The 15,280-nt window shown below is 51.4% G+C and overlaps 1 protein-coding gene and 1 long non-coding RNA gene across 15 annotated transcripts in view; one reads left to right on the forward strand and one right to left on the reverse strand.

Moving 5' to 3' along the window:
* Positions 1 to 15,280, reverse strand: part of LOC133627975 (uncharacterized) — an 85,023-nt gene that overhangs the window by 68,038 nt on the left and 1,705 nt on the right. For 10 of the 13 annotated variants that reach the window (XR_009820457.1, XR_009820460.1, XR_009820456.1 and 7 more), the window contains exons 2-3: positions 14,087 to 14,348; positions 826 to 1,065 (exon numbers count right to left, since the gene is read on the reverse strand). This is a non-coding gene — a long non-coding RNA (uncharacterized LOC133627975). Of the gene's footprint in view, positions 1 to 825; positions 1,066 to 1,786; positions 1,848 to 14,086; positions 14,352 to 15,280 lie in introns of all 13 variants that reach the window. The other 3 variants (XR_009820458.1, XR_009820453.1, XR_009820452.1) reach the window with 3 other exon arrangements.
* Positions 6,163 to 15,280, forward strand: part of LOC133627971 (nuclear envelope integral membrane protein 1-like) — a 67,112-nt gene continuing 57,994 nt past the window's right edge. The window contains exons 1-4 of one of the 2 annotated variants that reach the window (XM_062015627.1): positions 6,163 to 6,741; positions 7,039 to 7,212; positions 7,449 to 7,582; positions 7,690 to 7,820. In XM_062015627.1, the coding sequence (XP_061871611.1) occupies positions 6,500 to 6,741; positions 7,039 to 7,212; positions 7,449 to 7,582; positions 7,690 to 7,727 (588 nt within the window). In that variant the 5' untranslated portion in view covers positions 6,163 to 6,499 and the 3' untranslated portion in view covers positions 7,728 to 7,820. Of the gene's footprint in view, positions 6,742 to 7,038; positions 7,213 to 7,448; positions 7,583 to 7,689; positions 7,821 to 15,280 lie in introns of those variants that run through there. The other variant, XM_062015625.1, reaches the window with a different exon arrangement.

Genomic DNA, 15,280 nt, shown 5'->3' on the forward strand with positions numbered 1-15,280 from the left:
CTGATCTAAGTGAACCTGCTTCTGCAAGGGGTTTGGACTAGATAATCTCGAAAAGTCCCTTCCTTCCATTGTGTGATTCTCTACTTTAACAGTCTCACATGTGAGAATCTCCTGGAAGGAAAGAAACATCTGCCTTGAATCTTCCCTATTCAAGCACATCAGAATCTCTGCCCAACCATGTCTCGCCACATGGCTCGGTACCCACGCTCTTACCTCAGCCCTCACTGCAGCTTGGAATATTCTGCACATGCAACTCAGAAGCCTCCAAACCCCACTTCAGAGCACACATCCAGGAGAAGAATGAGCTCCCAGTGGAGGAGCTGTGGCTCATATACCCCTGGTCACACCTGGCATTTAGCACCCACACTTCAGCAGGGCAGGGGTGAGCTCTGAACTTTGAACTTGCTGTCCCTCTTTTGTATTTGTGTGGGGTTTTTTATCCATTTCCTCACCCTCCTCGTTTTTAAAACCTTCTTTTTACATTTGCTTTACATTTTCTTTCTTTGATACCTTTCAAATATTCTTTCTCTCAGTGTACTCATTGCTTTGACTCTCTCTGAAAACATTTTAGACTCAAGAAAGGTAGTAGAAAGAGAGCAAGGCAGAAAGGAAGCAGAAAAGTGGCAAGGCAGAAAGGCAGCAGAAAAGGAGCAAGGCAGAAAGGCAGGAGAAGGGGAGAAAAATTGAAGTAAAGGAGAAAAGCAGAAAAGGAGAAAAACTGAAAAGCAGAAGAATACGAGAAATGCAAAAATAAAGTAGAGCCTGTGAGAGAAACCTTGAGATGAAAGAGGATCCCCATCCCAGGGAGGGGGGAGTGGGACCTACCATTGGCTGCCCAGGGTTCTTCAGGGCTCTCCCAGCAGACAGTCACTGCGGCCGCTTCTCCTGGGGCACAGGACGACGGCGGCTGCTCAGCCAGACGGCCGCTTCCCCGGCAGCTGCCACACGGGTCTCATCCCGGAGAAGGGCTCTTGGTGCAGGAGGCAGCACTCCAGCGGGCTGGCCACTCGGCAGAGGAGGAAAGCAGCAGCTCCTGAACGCCCTGGGCTGTCTTCAATATCCAGGCTGGAAATGGGAAAGATGGACCCCGCTCAAACAAAGAGAGAGACGGCGAGTTCAGCGGGAATGCAGGAAGGAAACTGGATGCCCAGGGGGCCTCGAGGAAAGTGCAGCAGCAGAAGCAATGGGCACAGGGGGCTTGGAAAGAGAGGCTGGAGAACAGAGGCACCGAGACAAGGAGGATGCAAAGACGGCACCTTTTCAGAACACGGGCAGGGATAACGACAAGGCAGCCAACGGGGCCGGGGAAGACAGTCAAAGAAGCAAGGCTCCTAAGGCAGGCCAAGACACAGCCACCAACACACCCAGCAAAGACAGTACAATGAGGGGTAAGAAAGAACATTTTAAGAGGGAGGGAGTTTGGCAAAATAAAGCCAAAGAAACAGGGAGAGCCAACTACAGCAACGCAGCTGAGCAGAGAGCCTTCAGAAAGCCAGGCTGCCGAGGAGAGTCGCTGCAGCACAGAACCCAGCAGGGCAGCATGGCAGCCTGAGAGAGAGAGAGAGGGAGAGAAAACACACTTCCAAAGTGACAGGGAGCAAGGAGATTAAGAGGGAAAAGAATAAAGAAAGGCTGAAGAAGAAACACTCAGGGTAGGGAGAGGACAAGAGTGACTGAGAGGCAGAGAACAAAAAGGAGGGAGCGTGTAGGGCAGCAGGTGAAGAAAAGCCATGTGAGGGAAACACAACGAGACAGAAGCAAGAGGACGCGGGGACGTTGCCAGTACCTGCTGCGCCGTCGCTGAGCTCAGGGGCCGCCCGTCCCTCGGAGCCGGGCACAGGGGGCTCCTGCAGAGAAGCGCCGAGGCTCAGGAAGCTGCCGCCGTTCATGCCACGTCCCGCAGCACCTTTCCCTCCTCCGTGCTCTGTGCTGCCGGGGACTGGCTCTGCCACCGCTCGCCCCCAGACAAGGGCGGACAAAAGCCCGGCTGATGGGCAAAAGCAGACATACAGGAAGGAAAGGCCTGAGAAAGTTAGAAAGACACAATTCACTGTAGACTAACACCATGATAAGAAAGCTCAGCTCACTGGAGCTCGAACTGCTCGTTAGTAAGGGCCTTGAAGACCCAATTGTCCAGAAAACAGTAACTAACATTGTCAACCCAGCATCTTTCCTTAGTGGACTTACAGGGGAACCACTGACTCACGATTGCCTGGAAACCATTGAAGCAGTCTACTCCAGCTGACCAGAGCTGAAGGAACAACTGCTGGAGGATGCTGAGGACACACGGTATACAGCTTCATCAAAAGTGGACAGCGCAACGCAGGATACGCAGTGACCACTATAGACAAGGTAATAGAGTCTGGGGCCCTCGCCTCAGGCACCTCTGCACAACAGGCTGAAATAATAGCTTTAACTCGAGCATTAGAGCTTGCTAAAGACAGGAAGATTCCAAATATGCCTTTGGAGTGGTTGACGCCCATGGAGCGATCTGGAGAGAAAGAGGACTCTTATCCACCCAAGGGAAGCACATAAAACATGCAGAGGAAATTCTCAAACTCTTAGAAGCTGTACAGTTACCAAAGCAAGTAGCGATTATGCACTGCAAAGCTCACCACAAGGGAACAAGTGCACAAGAGGCAGGCGATTCCATGGCAGACCGGGAAGCAAAGAGAGCAGCTGAAAAAGGCACAGCAGAGATACAGTCTGTGATTCCAGGTGGAAAAATCCGAATCAACCAGCTTCCTAACTGTCTGAAAGAAGACCAGAAATTGATTCAGGATTTAGGGGGAGAAACAGAGGAAAATGGTTGGGCTACAACACCACAAGGGAAAGTAGTGATGCCTAGTACATGACTTTGGGCTATAATCATGGCTGAACACAGAAAGTCTCACTGGGGAGTCGAAGCCCTGTATAAGTATCTGAGCAAACACATTGTTGCCCGTAACTTGTACACAACCATCAAACAAGTAACACAACAATGTGAGATTTATTTACAGAATAACCCACAGGGAAGCTGGAAAATGGAGCTAGGGCAGATAGGGAAGGGTAATTTCCCTGGACAGTGGTGGCAAATTGACTTTTCACAACTTCCAAGAAAAGGGGGTTTCCGATATCTACTTGTACTAACTGATACCTTTTCAGGATGGCCAGAAGCATTCCCTTGCCGAACAAACAAGGCTAGAGAGGTAACTAAGGCTTTACTGCATGAGGTAATACCAAGATTTGGGGTCCCAGCAGTAATATCCTCAGACAGAGGCCCTCCTTTTGTGGCCAAAATGACCCAACAAATCAGTGTTGTTCTGGGGATAGACTGGCAGTCGCACACTCCCTACAGACCCCAAGCAAGTGGCCAGGTGGAGAAGATGAAGCACCTTCCTAAATTACAGACTGTAAAACTGGGCCAAGAAGCTGGACCAGCCTGGCCTCAGTCACTACCTCTAGCCTTGCTGCAAGTAAGAACCAAACCAAGGGCTGAGGAGGGATTAAGTCCCTTTGAGATACTGTACGGAAGACCCTATTCAGTCCAAGCAGGAACATCAACACAAGTTGGTGCCGAGGTGTTAACTGACTATGGAATAAGCTTACAAAAACAACTCAGAAAAGTAGAAAAACTGGTTTTGGGGACCCGTGCTCATGGCCTGTACATAACATAGAACCAGGTGATTATGTAGATGTCAGATCTCTGTCAGACTCAGCCCTGGAGCTGAAATGGGAAGGACCATTCCAGGTTCTGTTGATGACACACACAGCTGTTAAGATACAGCAACAGACATCATGGATACACCATACCAGAGTAAAGAAAGCTCACAAGCAGTGTTGGGAGGTAACAGAGACTGGACCCTTAAGACTCCGACCCCGGCAAAAGTCCTCACAATCTTAAGAGCAGACCTTTAAAATTATTAATGAAGAGTTTGAGCTTTTAATATGTTTTAGTATCTTCTCCCTCGCTTGCAACAGAGAGCCTAAGGACTGGCCTTGGAATCATGCTCAGAAGAGCCATACTGTGATGAAGGGAAAGGTGGATCCAAGAACAAGGCTGGCTACGGTGGTTTCTCACGGGAATGAGGTATACCAGGAAAGTCAGTGGCACAGAGGTAATGGGGACGAGATGACCCGGTTATGGGCAAAAATGGGGAATGAGATAACAGTGGGATGCCAAGCGTATCACCAGGATGATGAGACGGTGATGACATCTTCAAATGAACTTGGAGAAGCGTGCCTAGAGAGACCCGAGTGCTGGTTTAATTTTAAGCGAACTGAACCAGCCCTGGTCACCTGCTGATGGCAAGGATTGGAAGGTCGGGCACTGCACGATAAAGTCAAAATTGACCTGAGGTTAGAGCTAAAGACCTTTGAGATTGGGCCATACATGATCAAGAATATAGGTCAATAACAAATGTTGTTTAACCCAGAGTGGTCTCTTAAACGTGTTGAAATGCTAATGAGCATCAGTGTTTCTGGCATTCAGCCAGCATGCTCTCCCTTCCTGAAAACATCATTTGAGGGCTGGACAACTTGGCTGCAGAAACAAGGGCCCTTTAGGGGCCAAACGCAGAGAGACTGGTGTATTGGGGACAGGATTGGAGGTCCTAAAGGGAGTTGATTCAGAAATACTAATGAACAGATTGGCCACTGCAAACAGTGATCTGATAAGGTTACAAACAGCTTTGCAATATTCTCTGTCAGCATTAGGAACTAACAAGTGGCTTTTATCAAAAGGGTTACCAAGGTGGGAAAAAGTGGAAAAGCAATTCGGTACGGTCCAGACAACGGTACGGACAATGTCTCTTTGGCCTTCAGTTGCATACAGGCGCAATTATGGATGCAGTCGGTAGCCGCCCTAATTATACGAGAGGGTGGTGAAGGCAGTTTCCCCACTGAAATCCGGAAGGTGGTTTGGAACAGTGCCACAGACATAGAGAAGGAGCTTCAATCTTGGGGGACTCTGCTAAATGTTACCTATGACCCCATCACTGACACGGGCACGGCATTTGTGTTGACTAACGTGGGCACCGATAGCGCACGCCAAGTGGCAAGCTGTAAATTTGGAGACTTGCATTACTCGAAAGCAACAAGGACTCGTCTGTGAAAATAGCACACTCGATGCCCAAGACATCTGCCTCGACACCGAGCAAAGCACCTGTCACTTGGAGATCCATCCGCATGCTGACCAGAAGACTGTAATTGTATATATTGGCCAAGGTTGGGTGTGTTTAAGGACTGCTTGCACATCTCTAGTAGTAGATAAGATAATCATGGAGAGTAAGAATCATTCTCATTTCTGGATTTGTAACCCTGTTCAGATTGTTGGGTGTGACTTTTCTTGTTTGGCACCGGTCGTATCTGACCAACTGATAAAATCAAATTATCCAATGCTTCCCAAATTATCACCTGTACCTATTGCAATGACTCTTACGCTGGTGACACAACTAAAGAAACATCAGGATTTGATCAAAATTTTAAACGAGGTCCAACAAAAAAAAACCAAAAAAAAGGAGGAAAGACCCCGCTAACAGTTCACTATGACACCAGGGGAATAACCAGGGTACCGAAACGAGTAAGAGAAGACACAAACAAGCATTGTTGGGATGTGCTGTTTGGACGGTCCCCCACTGTGACTGGCATCCTAAATAAGATGTGTCACCCCATTATAGGCCTTTTCATACTAGTCTCAGTTAGCTTTGTTTTCTCTGCTGAGCTGCTTATTTGGAATTGGAGAAGGCAACGACAACTAACAATTTTGTCTTCCATGTCTAGTGCCCATGAAAATGCGTTAAAAGGTGAGCTACAAGTGAATCGCTTTCCAATTCCCCTTCCAGAGGTACAAATGCATTTGGCAAATGAATTTGCCCATATTAAAGGGCAGCGGGGAACTGATGGGCAAAAGCAGACATACAGAAGGGAAAGGCCTGAGAAAGTTAGAAAGACGCAATTGACTGTAAACTAACACCATGATAAGAAACCTCAGCTTGCTGGAATTCAAAGTGCTCCTTAGTAAAGGCCTTGAAGGCCCTGAATGCTGATAACTAAGAAGCTGGTGTGCAGACAGCTGCAGATAAGAAGGACTTGGAACGTGAAAAACAGACTCGTTTGTAGCCTGCTCCGTGGCATGGAAATGTACCAGAGACACTGCGCAAGCGTAAACTGGAAGAGGACTTATTACAGCGGGAAGCGGGGATAGGTGACGCCTATGGAACAGGCGCTTATGCCATCTTCCTGACGCCTACCACAGGAGTAGAAAAGGACCGAGGCAGAAAGGGAGCAGAAAAGGAGCAAGATAGAAAGACAGTAAAAAAGGAACAAGGCAGAAAGGCAGCAGAAGAGGAACAAGGCAGAAAGGCAGGAGAAAGGGAGAAAGGGAGAAAGACAGTAAAAAAGGAACAAGGCAGAAAGGCAGCAGAAAAGGAACAAGGCAGAAAGGCAGTAGAAAAGGAACAAGGCAGAGTAGCAAAAGCATCAATTACATTATGTACTGGGCTTCATCAATTACTGCCCCATGCTTCTGCTCTCCCACAGGCTACCTGCTGTTTGTGAGCTTGGTGACCTTCCACATGGGCTACATGTACGGCCCACTGGAAATGAGCGCAGCATCCATCTCATCTGGGGCCTGCAGCTCCTGGGGCTGCCGCTGCTATATGCAGCCAACCAGATCCATCCTCTTGCCTTGGCTGTGATGCTGATTCCAATCTGCATCAAGATCATCAATTACATCATGTACTGGGCTTCTGCTGCCCAAAGGTGAGGACTGTCAGCACCCAGGCTCACTCCTGCTTGCCAGCCATTATCAGGCCTGGATGAGCTGTTGGATGGAGTCTGTGTCACACACCTGGGGCACGTTTGGTGGGGTCTGGGGAGAGATTGTGTCCCTGTGTCCCTGAGACAGTGCAGGAGAGTGCCCTGCTCCTGCTCAGGGCTGGCAGTCTCCCTCAGGAGTGATGAGCAGAGGCCGGAGGGACGTTCTCAGCTCCTCTAGCCGCCAGCTCTGACCCGCTGCCCCGGCTGGGCGGGCACTGACTGGGGCCCTTCTGCTGGCAGGAGAGGGAGGAGCATTTGGGCTCAGCCGAGCCCCTGTCACCTGCTGACCCAAGAGGAATATCAAATGCAGGGCGAGGTGGAGACACGCAGGGCAGTCAAAGAGCTTCGAAAGTACTGCCAAAGCCCAGAGATCAATGTCCAGGCTATAAGGAGACGCCTCCGCTCTCCAGAGAGGTAACGTTTCCTGGCCCTGCGTTCGGGTTGGCCGGCACTTCTACTTCTGTAAGGCTGAGGTTGCTGTGCTGTTCCTTCTGGCTTTGCAGATGGGGAGAGGGGGGCCCAGAAGGTGGGGGGTGTGTGGAAGCCAGGTTTACCAGGGGGAAAGGGCAGATACCGCTTGGTCCCAGCTCTGAAACGCTCCTCCCCGTGTGCCGGGGCCTGGCATGATGCTGGTTTGTGTTTTCTCCCAGCTTTGCTGCCTTTCTGCGTGGTGCCTCTCACCTCACTCGCTACGAGGTCATTCGCCACGAGCAGGAGTACGGCCGTGGCAGCAGCTGCCCTGAGGAGCAGCACTTAGGAGGAGAAATCCAAGCACAGCAATCAGGTGAGTGACCTGACCCACAGCCCCGCAGGAGACCGGCTGTGCTCAGCTGGCCCAGACCTCACCTCGCCACTGCTGGGGCTTTCGCTGCATGTTTGTTTCCCTTCCAGGTTTCACTCCCCTGTTGATGCTTTTTCCTGACTGTTGAGGAGCCCCTGGTTCTCTGCTCTTTCATCCCTGTAATTTGTTACAGACTGTTTGTAGTTTTAATAAAGATTTGGTTTGGTAGCTCATGAGACAATCTGTAATTGGCCTGTGGCTTGATCCATGAGTAGGACATGCAATCTCTTTACTGGATCTCCACTGCAACCCGCTCCCCCTGGTACTAAGCCAAAAGCTGCTCCTTGCTAAACCAGAACATTGTAGCACGCCGGAACTGCCCCATAGCCCCTCCTGATACCCTGTAACCACCTCTGGCACTCCAAAGCTGCCCCATAGCCACTCGATACCCCATCACCACCTCTGGCACTCTATAGCTGACCTATAGCCACTCCCAGTGCCCCGTAACTACTTCTGGCATCCTATAGCTGCCCCATATCCACCGCTGGCCACCACTAAGTGGCCCGAAACCTCTCATAACCCCCCATTACCCTTCCCAATAACTCCCAGTGGCCTGTAGCATCCACCTCAGTAACTGCCTCATAACCTCATAACCGCTCTGGATGCTTCATATTCCCTCCCCACCCTGTCTATGGCCCTGACCCCAACCCAACACCATCCTGAGCTCAACACAGCCCCAACCTCGCCCTGAACCCAGTCCCAAGGTGGTTCTGACTCTGAGGGGACAGAAGGTTCGGTTGGTTTGAGCCAGTTGTGCTCTCGGTGGCCACAGGGCCACCTGGGTTGTGGCAGCACCAGCGCAGCCATGCAAGGGCTGTGGCACAGGCTCCAGAATCTTCCAGCTTCCTCCCCAGTTTAGTGGCTGTGTCACCTGCCCCGGTAATGAGCCATGCTGGATGTAGCCCTCGGGGTGCAATGGCTCCTCACAGCCCCAGCTGGACCTCAACCAGCCCCCTGCAACAGGCCAGTGACCAACAGAGGCCCATGAGGATGTGGAGAGGCTGGGGCAGAGCGTGACCTGCGGGACTGAGGGGAGGGTGATGGCCCTGGGAAGGGACATGGCTGCTGGGGGCTGTTGTGTTGTCCTCCAGAACTTGTCAGTGTCATGACCTGCAAACACCAAAGGTACTGGGCTGAGGTGGATGGAGAAGGGGCTGAAGGACAGAGCCCAGGGGGTGGAGATCAGTGGCAAAGAGTGGGGCTGAAGGCCTGTGGCCAGTGGAGTTCCACAGGGATGGGTTCTGGGGCCAGTCTGATTCAACATCTTCATCAAGGAACTAGCTGAGGGGACAGAGGGACCCTCAGCAAGTTTCCTGATGGCACTGTTAGCAATCATCATAAAGAAGTTAGAGATAGTTTGACTAAGGCTTGAATTTAGGCCTAGTGCATTGTTGGAGTGTTTTATGTTTATGTAATTATGTAACCTATTAACTTTGAAACTGGTAGGGCATGCTGAACTTGTGGAAACGATAAATGAAGCATGTAGAACATAATCTGCTGTTCCTAGGACTGTTATCTTGGATGAATACTTGTTTGTTAATTTATGACCATGTGTCTAGACAAAATGTAAGATTTATAGTTAAAAGAAATTACATGAAAGTGTACAATGTAATAATAAACCCTAAGAAAACTAGCAAACAGCACGTAGGTACGATGAAGCAATCATCTTCTGAAAAGTATATAAACCCTGTGAAAATCTCTGTTAAGGGGGGCTCTGACTTTGGACAGTAGTCCTCAGGTCCCTAGGGCCCTCAATAAAGCACCGCATGAAACGACCTCGGTTGTTTTGTGTTTTCCTTCGGGAACGGGCAGCAAGATTGCCTTGCCCCATCAGGCCTAACATTATACCCCGGGATCCATGTCCATGCTCCCTTAACCATTCCTCCACAGATGCTCATTACGGTTGTTTTACTGATGGATCCTGCCGCGGGGTAGGAAATCACCGTAAGTGGGAAGTTGCTGTGTGGAGTCCCACACGACAAGTCGGTGAGGCCACCGATTCCCTCATCCAGATCACTAACAAAGGTGTTCAAGAGGAGTGCCCCCCGTCCTGAGCCCCGGGGACAGCACTTGTGACACCAATTGGATTGGACTCTGTTGACCATGACTCTTTGGGCTCAACCACGCGTCTGGCTCATCTTTATTTGCCGCCCACCAGCACTTGCTGGGTCCCTGTCCCACAGCTGCTCTCCAGCAGGTCACCCCCAGCCTGGGCTGGTGCTGGGCTTGTTCCTCCCCAGCTGCAGGCCCCTGCCCTTGCGTCTGGGGCCCCTCAGGGGGTTGCTCTTCACCCCCCAGCATGGGCCCCACCAGAGAATCGGCAGCTGTGACATCACAGAGCCCGGCGCCACACTCAGTGCTGCCGCCTGCACCAGTGGCACTTGCTCAGCGAGTGGCAGACGCGGAGCTGCCCGGCGCTGCTGCAGGGGGAAACATGGAACCGACTGAGGTTTGCGTGCTGATCCTCGGGGCTCTGATCTTGCTGCTGTCAGAGATGCCGCAGTGGAGCGAAAGTGAGTGGGACGACAGCGAGGAGCTGGATTGGAGCTGAGCAGGGGAGCGGGGGACGGGGCTGTGCTGGGTCTGGGTCCTGCTTTAGCTCTGGCTGGCTGAGGGTGCGCAGCAAAGCTGTTCACAGCATCACACAACGGTGAGGGTTGGAAGGGACCTTGAGAGATGATCTATTCCGGCCCCCCTTGCCAAAGCAGGTTCATGTCGATCAGAGGCCACAGGAACATGTCCAAGTGAGTTTTGAAGGTGACCCGAGCAGGAGCCTCCACAACCTCCCTGGGCAGCCTGGGCCGGGGCTCCCTCAGCACAATAGGGAAATAGGATTTGCTTATGTTTAAATGGAAACACCTCCTCAACTGCACAGGGGACACTTCCAGCAGCCACCACCGTACCCCTGCTACAAAAAGCTGCCCACACAAACGCACTGCAATGAAAAGAGAAGAAGAGCTTTTCTCTTTACCCACCCAGATTCTGCTGAGCTGGGGGAGCTCTGGGAAGGGGGAGCTGGGCCATAGGGACGTGGCATCAGGCGTCAGGATTCCCTGCAGCCCTGAGAGTGCAGCTCGGCAGCTCCTGTCAGCCCAGCTGAGCCCGCTGGGTGCTGCCTGCCCCATGCTTCTGCTCTCCCACAGGCTACCTGCTGTATGTGAGCTTGCTGACCTTCCACATGAGCTACATGTACAGCCCACTGGAGAATGAGCGCAGCATCCATCTCATCTGGGGCCTGCAGCTCCTGGGGCTGCCGCTGCTATATGCAGCCAACCAGATCCATCCTATTGCCTTGGCTGTGGTGCTGATTCCAATGTGCATCAAGATCATCAATTACATCATGTACTGGGCTTCTGCTGCCCAAAGGTGAGGACTGTCAGCACGCAGGCTCACTCCTGCTTGCCAGCCATTATCAGGCCTGGATGAGCTGTTGGATGGAGTCTGTGTCACACACCTGGGGCACCTTTGGTGGGGTCTGGGAAGAGGTTGTGTCGCTGTGTCCCTGGGACAGTGCAGGAGAGTGCCCTGCTCCTGTTCAGGGCTGGCAGTCTCCCTCAGGAGCGACGAGCAGAGGCCGGAGGGACGTTCTCAGCTCCTCTAGCCACCAGCTCTGACCCGCTGCCCCGGCTGGGCGGGCACTGACTGGGGCCCTTCTGCTGGCAGGAGAGGGAGGAGCGTTTGGGCTGAGCCGAGCCCCCGTCACCTGCTGACCCAGGAGGAATATCGAAAGCAGGGCGAGTTGGAGACACGCAGGGCAGTCAAAGAGCTTCGAAAGTACTGCAAAAGCCCGGAGGTCAATGTCCAGACTATAATGAGACGCCTCCGCTCTCCAGAGAGGTAACGTTTCGTGGCCCTGTGCACATGGTCGCTGGCACTTCTGCTTCTGAAAGGCTGAGGTTGCTGTGCTGTCCCTTCTGGCCTTGCAGATGGGGAGAGGGGGGCACAGAAGGTGGGGGGTGTGTGGAAGCCGGGTTTACCAGGGGGAAAGGGCAGATACCGCTTGGTCCCAGCTCTGAAACGCTCCTCCCCGTGTGCCGGGGCCTGGCATGACGCTGCTTTGGGGCTTCTCCCAGCTTTGCTGCCTTTCTGCGTGGTGCCTCTCACCTCACTCACTACGAGGTCATTCGCCATGAGCAGGAGTACGGCCGTGGCAGCAGCTTCCCTGAGGAGCAGCACTTAGGAGTAGAAATCCAAGCACAGCAATCAGGTGAGTGACCTGACCCACAGCCCCGCAGGAGACCGTCTGTGCTCATCTGGGCCAGACCTCACCTCACCACTGCTGGGGCTTTCTCTGCATGTTTGTTTCTCTTCCAGGTTTCACTCCCTTGTTGATGCTTTTTCCTGACTGTTGAGGAGCCCCTGGTTCTCTGCTCTTTCATCCCTGTAGTTTGTTACAGACTGTTTGTAGTTTTAATAAAGATTTGGTTTGGTACCTCATGAGACAATCTGTAACTCAATGAGTAGGACAAATAGTACAAAAGACCAATGAAACCACACGCAAAGAGGGGTCTCTGAGCCCCGAGCAAACAACCAAATAAGGCAGTGGATGTTGGACCTTGGAGGAGGGGAGAGAGCAGAATAGCCTGAAGCTTTAATCTCTACTGGTTCCCCTCCCTCCTGAGGATCAATACCAACAGCGCAATCTGCCACTGTTGGAGCAGTGCAAGCTATATTCAGTCAAAGATGTAGAGAATCTAGGTAATGCACGTGCAGAGCCGTACACGGGCAAAGTGGTACAACCAACAGGGTTGACTCAAAGCCACCCTTCCTTTGCTAGCTACTTCCTTCTATGCTGCTTCTGCCCCTGTGATCACCCAGGGCCCAACTGAGTACCTTGCAGCATCTGTTTCTGATAAGTGGAAGTAGCTTGCCAGCTGCATTAACTTGTCCCTACCATCTTTATTCAGGCTGGCTGGTCCAAGCCACATTTGTGCTTTCAATTCCCCCCTTTTTCTTTTTGGACCAGCCAGCCTTCAGCAACACATTTCAAAATTAAAGGTACATGAAGAAAACAGAACTATTTTTACCCATGGCCATGAGTTTACAACGAAAGGTCAATAACAGCTACCTGACTGAACAATGCAGCACAGAAATCCATGAACTCAAAATGAACGTAATCTGATGTGTGTTGCTAGGAGCGACGCACACTGGTGAGAAGGGATGAGTTCTCTGTGCTTCCACTGAGGTTTGTTTTCTGAATGTAGTTTTGGACTTTTCTTCCACTTCTTTCGCATGCTGATCTGTGAGCAGGAAATATCTCTTCATCTGTAGAAAACACACCAGTTTTGCTTTCAAGTTTCCATTGGCCGTCTTGTTAAGTTCTTCAGTTCTTTTAATATGATACAGGTAGCTGGAGGAATTTACAGCAGCATATGCAGTGGCACAGTTGAGAGGGTTTACATTTTAACAGGGTGATGGATTGAGGGTGGATCAATTGGTTCTTTCCTCAAGATTGTTTTTCCGTTGCTCTTACAGTCATTAAGTCCTTTGGCTTGATGTGGCTTGATCCATTTTGCCCGAATCCACCGGGGACCTTGATCTGTAACGACACAAGCACAGCCTGTTCCCCACGTTAACAGATCTGCAGGCCCTTGCCACTCTCCAGCAGTGGGATTCTTATACCAAACTTTAGATTTGTCAGTAAACTCCAAATCCCGACTCATTGGGGCAAAGTGTGTTAATGCCGGTGGCTCATTTGGCTTTGCCACAGTTCTGAGATGATTCATTGTATAAAGGGCTTTCATTAATCTATCCTGAGGGCTCACCCCCTCCTGCCCCGTGTTTTGTTTTTCTAGGAGTCCTTTTAAGGTTTGATGAGTACGTTTGATAATGGCCTGACCGGTAGAATTGCCTGGGATCCCACTAGTATGCTTCTGCCAAAGCCCAGAGCTCAATGTCCAGACTATAATGAGACGCCTCCGCTCTCCAGAGAGGTAACGTTTCCTGGCCCTGTGCACAAGGGTGGCCGGCGATTCTGCTTCTGAAAGGCTGAGGTTGCTGTGCTGTCCCTTCTGGCTTTGCAGATGGGGAGAGGGGGGCACAGAAGGTGTGTGGAAGCTGGGTGTGCCAGGGGGGAAGGGCAGATACCGCTTGGTCCCGGCCCTGAAACGCTCCTCCCTGTGTGCAAGGGCCTGGCATGACACTGTTTTCTCTGCAAACATTTTAGACTCAAGAAAGGTAGTAGAAAAGGAGCAAGGCAGAAATGAAGCAGAAAAGGAACAAGGCAGAGAGGCAGTAGAAAAGGAACAAGGCAGAAAGGCAGCAGAAAAGGAGCAAGGCAAAAAGGCAGCAGAAAGGGAGAAAAGTTGAAGTAAAGGAGAAAAGCAGAAAAGGAGAAAAACTGAAAAGCAGAAGAATAGGAGAAATGCAAAAGTAAAGTAGAGCCTGTGTTATAAGCGTTGTGATGAGAGAGGATCCCCATCCCAGGGAGGGGGGAGTGGGACCTACCATTGGCTGCCCAGGGTTCTTCAGGGCTCTCCCAGCAGACAGTCACTGCGGCCGCTTCTCCTGGGGCACAGGACGACGGCAGCTGCTCAGCCAGACGGCCGGTTCCCCGGCAGCTGCCACACGGGTCTCATCCCGGAGAAGGGCTCTTGGTGCAGGAGGCAGCACTCCAGCGGGCTGGCCGCATGGCAGACGAGGAAAGCAGCAGCTCCTGAACGCCCTGGGCTCTCTTCAATATCCAGGCTGGAAACGGGAAAGATGGACCCTGCTGAAACAAAGAGAGAGACGGCGAGTTCAGCGGGAATGCAGGAAGGAAACTGGATGCCCAGGGGGCCTCGAGGAAAGTGCAGCAGCAGAAGCAAAGGGCACAGGGGGCTTGGAAAGAGAGGCTGGAGAACAGAGGCACCGAGACAAGGAGGATGCAAAGACGGCACCTTTTCAGAACACGGGCAGGGATAACGACAAGGCAGCCAACGGGGCCGGGGAAGACAGTCAAAGAAGCAAGGCTTCATCCCAGCATCTTTCCTTAGTGGACTTACAGGGGAACCACTGACTCACGATTGCCTGGAAACCATTGAAGCAGTCTACTCCAGCTGACCAGAGCTAAAGGAACAACTGCTGGAGGATGCTGAGGACACATGGTATACAGCTTCATCAAAAGTGGACAGCGCAAAGCAGGGTACGCAGTGACCACTACAGACAAGGTAATAGAGTCTGGGGCCCTCGCCTCAGGCACCTCTGCACAAAAGGCTGTAATAATAGCTTTAACTCGAGCATTAGAGCTTGCTAAAGACAGGAAGATTCCAAATATGCCTTTGGAGTGGTTGATGCCCATGGAGCGATCTGGAGAGAAAGAGGACTCTTATCCACCCAAGGGAAGCACATAAAACATGCAGAGGAAATTCTCAAACTCTTAGAAGCTGTACAGTTACCAAAGCAAGTAGCGATTATGCACTGCAAAGCTCACCACAAGGGAACAACTGCACAAGAGGCAGGCGATTCCATGGCAGACCAGGAAGCAAAGAGAGCAGCTGAAAAAGGCACAGCAGAGATACAGTCTTGGATTCCAGGTGGAAAAATCCCAATCAACCAGCTTCCTAACTGTTTGAAAGAAGACCAGAAATTGATTCAGGATTTAGGGGGAAAAACAGAGGAAAATGGTTGGGCTACAACACCACAAGGGAAAGTAGTGATGCC

Source organism: Colius striatus, chromosome 26 (assembly GCF_028858725.1).
Source record: "Colius striatus isolate bColStr4 chromosome 26, bColStr4.1.hap1, whole genome shotgun sequence".
NCBI lineage: Eukaryota > Metazoa > Chordata > Aves > Coliiformes > Coliidae > Colius > Colius striatus.